Below are 6649 nucleotides of genomic sequence, written 5' to 3'. Positions count from 1 at the left end.
CTACCAAGACGGCTGCCTTGCGTTACCCCAACACTCCAGCCCTACAGAAGATGGTGGACCGAGTCACGGAGCTGTCTCGTCACGCACAACTCTTCAAACTCTCACTGGTCCAAATGGCATCCTTATGAAACCCAGTGGAATCCAACCCGTGAGCAGCAGAACAGAAAAGCAAACTAACTGGAGCTATTTTTTTGTAAAAAATGGGTTTTTTAGATATTTTTTATGAAATATTTTGAATACGTTCTTACGCGTTAGAGAATCTAATGAAATCAGGGATCTGGGAATATATCTGGTTCTATATGATGTTTCTAATCCACATTTAGATTTGTATACACTGCGTATATATGTATATGTTGCTGCGTTCCCTAAAACATCAGTTAAGCACCTTAAAAATTACGTGTTGGGTAAGCAGTGCATCTCTTCTGTATATACGGCCTGTTTCCTCAGTAGCTTTGTTAACTGGATGCTGCACTCTTCTTGTTTTCATTCCATCTTGATTTTGGCACATGGTTGTGAAACCTACTTGTAGCAATCCATGAAGCAAGTGTAATGGTTCTCATAGAACTCCGTTCCTTTCTTAGAAATTTACTTTCTGTAGGTTAATTCCATGAAATTTTAACTCTCCTCTTGATGTTCCTGTGTGATGTACAGCATTCCATCATCTATCTACATGCACAACTGCGACGTCAAGCGAGGTGTGCAGTTACTTGGGAGAAAAGCATTTTTAGGCCATATAAGAAACAGAACCTTCCAAGGAGGAAGGCAGAATCGTATCTATTTAATATCTTATGGCATTCACATTTTCTCTGTTTCTAATAAATGTGCAGCGTGGGATTTCAAAACACGGATGGATTCCCAGCAATGTAAATTCAGACATGTTTACCTTCTATGTTCTTGCACTGGCAATTAAATTTCAGTCAGGCTCAAAAGCCTTATTGTTCATGGACTTGGAGTCATCCCCAGGATCCACTGGGCTCATTTTTGAGGTCGCAGATGAGCAATATCTCAAAGCACTAGTCCCTTCCAGAGGGATTAACATACAAATTGTAAATCAAAGGGAAAGAAAACTGCTTAATTTGAAATAACAGATATCATAGATAGAATGGTTTTGGTTGGAAAAGACCTTTAAGATCATCAAGTCCAACCGTCAACCCAACACTGCCAACTCTTCCTCTAAACTGTCCCTCAGCACAACATCTCCATGTCTTTTAAATACTTCCAGGGATGGGGACTCAACCACGTCCCTGGGCAGCTTGTTCCCTGTTGACAATCCTTTTGGTGAAGAAATTTCTCCTAAAGCATCCAGAAGCCATGGAGAAGCACGCAAAGGGGATGTAGACAAACACTCCTCACCACTTCTGACCCACCAACCCATATCCACAATTTAATGAAGAAATAGCACTTATTTTTTTCTAGGACATATTCTTGGGAATTAATTGTATCTATTGCAACTCTGACTTGCATTCAACTATTGGGGTTTTTGTTCCAGATTCTGTTGTACAGATGCTGGTCCTTCTGCACCACACTGCTGCCAAAAATGACCTCCTGTTTTAATGGGGCCATTCCATCACTAAGTACACAAAACCCCACTCAGTAATTTTTCAATTTAGACCCTTCTAAATTGTTAGCAGAGTGGTAGACTCCTTTAGAAATGTAAAAAAAAATAAATAAGTTTATTTGTCTTCGTTGCCTTTTAATAAAATCCCCCTAAAAATAAGTCACAGAACCCCACTTGCCTGTAGTCCTCAGACTTAAAAGCCACACTTCAAAGTGAGCAATAGCTCAGGTAAATTCCATTTTAAAAAAGAAAATTTAAAGCAGAAACAAACACTACTGTCCTTGCATCATTCAGAGTAGTCCCACATTGGTGTGTTCAGAGCGTTTGCATCAGCAAGCAGATTGCTGGGAAATACTCGAATCACAAGATCAGCAGCACCTAGAGATCAGGAACTTCTGCCCAACTTCTGCCCAGCCCAGTTTGTATCTGAACACGGGACTCATTGACATGGGATTTGTTTGTCGTTGGTAACAAATCCATTTCAGCGGTGTAGGAAATCTTGCAGCCTTAATGGATTGTCTCAGAGTAAAAAAAAAAAACACTCTTAGCTACCAGAATGTCACTTCCAGAGTCTGCAGAACATTCCTGGAAGCCAGGACAACCTCACCTGGCCCAGAATTGCCTTCAGGGCTTGTTTCTGGTGTAACACCCAGCAAGGGCAGTTACGCCCTTGTCAAAAAACAACCCACGTGAACCTGCTTTGTACTCGTGTCCTTTGGGATTCTTCTGGATTTCCTGGTCCTTTTTTTTTTCCACTGTGTATTCTTAGAAAGTGAGAAAGTGTTTTGAAGCTTAGTGGTTATGTTGATAGTTTGTGCTTTCAGAAGGAGAACCTCTATTGCGAGCCTGTATCACAGTTTGTTATCTTGTAGAGAGACGTTTCTAAATGATTAAATGAATAGCTTTTTTTATATAAAAAAAGGCAACATGTGGTCTTTTTTTTTTTCTCGTTTTCAGAGTCCCCTCCAAGCATATTAACCACAGAATCACAGAATGTCAGGGATCAGAAGGGACCTCGAAAGATCATCCAGTCCAATCCCCCTGCCGAAGCAGGAACCTAAATGAGATCACACAGGAAGGCGTCCAGGCGGGTTTTGAATGTCTCCAGAGAAGGAGACTCCACACCCTCCCTGGGCAGCCTGTCCCAGTGCTCTGTCACCCTCACTGTAAAGAAGTTTCTTCTCAAGTTTAAGCAGAACCTCCTGTGTTCCAGCTCACACCCATTGCCCCTTGTCCTACCATTGGGCATCACTGAGAAGAGCCTGGCTCCATCCTCCTGACATTCGCCCTTCACATATTTATAAACATTAATGAGGTCTCCCCTCAGTCTCCTCTTCTCCAAGCTAAAGAGCCCCAGCTCCCTCAGCCTTTCCTCATCAGGGAGATGCTCCACTTCCTTCATCATCTTGGTGGCTCTGCACTGGACTCTCAGTATTAAAAGGAGATACTGCTCTTTGCCAGCACTATCAAAGCCACTCTCACATGAGGAGTTCACTTTCCAGCTTTTCACTGCTCAGTGCTTATAGCGTGAAGTGAGAACTTGAGGGTGGAAGAGGAAGGGACAGTTTCTCTGCCTGTCCAGGAGAAGCAGGTGAAGCATTTATCCAACTCAGCTCGGGGTCTGCAGCACATGGGGACACGCTCCTGCCCCATTCCTGGTGTCTGTTCCTGCTGTGCAAGCTGCATCCCAAACCACCTCCTCATAGCACAGCCACCGGCCTGTGAGGTGAACAGGGCAGTTCCTCTCAACGGTCCCACAATAAGGTGGGGTGGCAGGACACAGATGTGACCTCTTCTCCTGCATGCCAAGCCATCACAGAGCGGTTGATGGGGTTGGAAGTGACCTCAGGAGATCATCTAGTCCAACCCCCCTGCCAAAGCAGGTTCCCTACAAGGTACCTATTATCTGGGTGTGGGTTCCATCTGAACCAACCACATGGCTTTAAGGATCACAGAGTGTTTCCCAAAGGTTACTTTCCCATTTCCTACCTCCTGTCAAACACCCTGTGAAGTCCCAGGGACAAAACCTGGGACTGGCTCTGTGCTTACACCCGTTCTCAGCTGCCAACAAGAGACATTCTTATCCATGTCTAGAAGTACCTGAAGTGTGGGGACAAATGGATGGGGCTGGGCTGTTTTTGGTGGTGCCCAGTGACAGGACAAGGGGCAATGGGCACAAACTGGAACACCAGAAGTTCCACATAAATTTAAGGAAAAACTTATTTACTGTGAGAGTGACGGAGCACTGGGACAGGCTGCCCAGAGAGGGTGTGGAGTCTCCTTCTCTGGAGATGTTCCAAACCTGCCTGGACACTTCCTTGTGCAACCTGCTGTATAAGAACCTGCTTTGGCAGGGGGGATGGACTAGATGATCTCCAGAGGTCCCTTCCAACCCCCACCATTCTGTGATTCTGTGAGAGGAAGCCCAGGGTGTAACAGGGAAGCGCAGCAAAAGCCTCCAGAGCAAAGTGCCTGGTCTGGTTCTTTGTGACCCCACAAGGGGACAGCCAGTGATACAGGGTTGCTTTCCCAAGAATGTTCCATTTTGTTCCTCTCCTAAATTTAAAAAGGTCAACTAACAACAAAGGAGGGACTGGACCACCAAAACGGTTCAGAATAGAAACCAGAGCCTCTTTGTTCTCCTCCCTGAGCCACAATGTCCCCACACACTTGCCAAGAAAGTGCTGCTGTTTGGCAACCAAATTGATGGCCAGTGTGAAATGACTGTCTGATGGCCAGTGTGGAAAAAAACTCTGCCTCACACCAGTGGCAAACGTGGAACACACACTTGGCTCCTTACTCCAGTCATTAAGTAAATACTAATTCATATTAATTAGAAAAATGCTTCCCTTCTTTTCCAGGATGATGAATGAGGGAGAAAGGGGAGAGACAAAAGCCACCCTTGAAATGGGCAGGTTTTAGAGAAATTCTATTCATACCCATACATGATGCAGGACATACTTCATGGCCCTCATCACCACACAAACCCAGAATGAGGGAGAAAGGGGAGAGACAAAAGCCACCCTTGAAATGGGCAGGTTTTAGAGAAATTATCTATTCATACCCATACATGGTGCAGGACATACTTCATGGCACCCATCACCACACAAACCCACTTCATGGCACCCATCACCACACAAACCCACTTCATGGCACCCATCACCACACAAACCCCTGCTGCCACCTCTACTGTTTCTTGGAAGCCAGGGCTGTGCAGCTTCTGCGTTTCCCTTACCTGTGCCTTGCTGCAGCCTCAGCAAACCCACTGTAAAGGGTTCCAGCAAAGGCGACGTGGGTGAAGGAAACCAAGTTCCCACACTGTCACCTGATGCTAGATTACACCCCAGCATCTTCACATCCCCCATAACTTCTAGACCCTAGAGATTTTGGCACTCTCTGACATAAAGAGCAACAGAAGAGCAACAGAAGAGCAACAGAAGAGCAACAGAAGAGCAACAGAATCATTAAGGTTGGAAAAGACCTCCAAGATCATCAAGTCCAACTGTCAACCCAACACCACCATGCCCACTAAACCACGTCCTGAAGTGCCATGTCTACATGGTTTTTGAACACCTCCAGGGATGGTGAATCCACCACTTCCCTGGGCAGCCTGTTCCAATGCTTGACCACTCTTTCAGTAAATAAATTTTTCCCAATATTTATGTATATCTGGGCTACATTTCAGAAATGTCCCTGCCACATCTGCTGCTAGTGCTTTTCAGAGTATTGCTACTCCAGTAACACCTTCCCTCTACCCACAAGCCAAGCATCTGTAGCTGTTCTGCTCCAAATCCAGCTTTTCCCTGTGGAAGCCCACCTCCAGGCTGCCTGTTCCATCTGAACGTGCCTCAGTCTCAATCAAAAGGCTTTAGAAACTCATATGATTTACTCCAAAGGTAGTTCTGAACCTTCCCTTGCCCCTTTCTCCTCTCACAATGTTCATGGCATTAGTCCACGTGTAGACAGGAACATTTCCAAGGCAAAGATGAGGTCTTGCCAGTCTGGGAAGATGATACAGAGTGTTCCTCCCAACTCTGCCATGTCCCTGTTCATTTCATCCTAACCTGTTACGCTGGCAGTTTCAAAAGCAACATGCACACATCACTTAAATCAACTGAGCCCTTTTTCTGCTGGAAGATTTCCACATCCCAGAGGTGGACTATCCAGGTAATGTGGATTATTTTTTTTAAGATAATTTATTTTTGATATTTGCACCCAAATTCCACCCAAGACATCAACTTTCCCTGTATGAGCAGCCCTGGATACAGCTGTGTGGCTTTTCAACATCACATTTAATCTACGGTTATATCTAGCGTTGCAAAGTCCTCCCAGAAGTTCTTCTGACTCAAAGAGGATGTTGGATCCAGTTCTGAGAGTACCTGGATAAAATGAAGAGCAGCAGGAGAAACATCTAGTCCAGCCTTATCATAAACCTCCTGACTTCAAAGAGAGCAGGAGGACACAAAACTTCACCTCCTAGGAAACAGCGTGAGGATACTAGCACAGACTCTGAGTAACTCGTACCACCTCATCTGTCCTCCACTGAACTGCTCAGAGGCAATTTAATTAAATTAGAGCTAATTTTGGAGTGCAGTTTACATCATTAGCAAGACCTGATCATGCTGGACATGCTGCTGGCCACTAGAGTCACCAAGGAAATGCAAGTACCTCGTTCTCCATTCACAAACCAAATATTTGGTCTTCAGTACCTGTGGGTTATGCAGGGCATGAGATAGTCAGTCAGTAGCCCAACCTCGGGGGAGACCAGGGCATTGCTTTGTGCCACTGTGGAGCTGCTGGGTTCAGACCAGGGTGCTCTTCATCCCACCACCTTCCAGGTCAGTGGCCAGGATCACTTAGGAATGGTCTCCCAGAGCAAAGGGCCAAAACAAGGATAGTTTCAGGTCAGAACATTAAGGCGTGGCTGGGCACACATGTTGCTGGCTGTAGCAGAGCTCTCCTCTTCAACCTCACAGGGCAGCAGAAAATCAGGGGTTGCAAGAATGAAGGAGACAAAAGCTCCTTGTGCCTCCTGATAAACCCATGTCTCTACAGCGACATGGTCTTGGCTCACAGTTGCTGTGGATTTCT

General features: G+C 45.5%; 1 protein-coding gene across 1 annotated transcript in view; it reads left to right on the top strand.

The window, feature by feature from the left end:
- Positions 1 to 128, top strand: part of LOC104525698 (enhancer of filamentation 1) — a 6413-nt gene extending 6285 nt beyond the window's left edge. The window contains exon 6 of the mRNA XM_029085180.1: positions 1 to 128. This exon is cut by the window's left edge and continues 376 nt beyond it. Within this exon, the coding sequence (XP_028941013.1) occupies positions 1 to 128 (128 nt within the window).
- Positions 129 to 6649: the final 6521 nt, after the last annotated feature.

The sequence above is a fragment of the Antrostomus carolinensis genome, unplaced genomic scaffold, assembly GCF_000700745.2.
Source record: "Antrostomus carolinensis isolate BGI_N321 unplaced genomic scaffold, ASM70074v2 scaffold13185, whole genome shotgun sequence".
Lineage (NCBI taxonomy): Eukaryota > Metazoa > Chordata > Aves > Caprimulgiformes > Caprimulgidae > Antrostomus > Antrostomus carolinensis.
The sequence above is the reverse complement of the archived record's forward strand: the minus strand, read 5'-3'. Positions and strand labels throughout refer to the sequence as shown.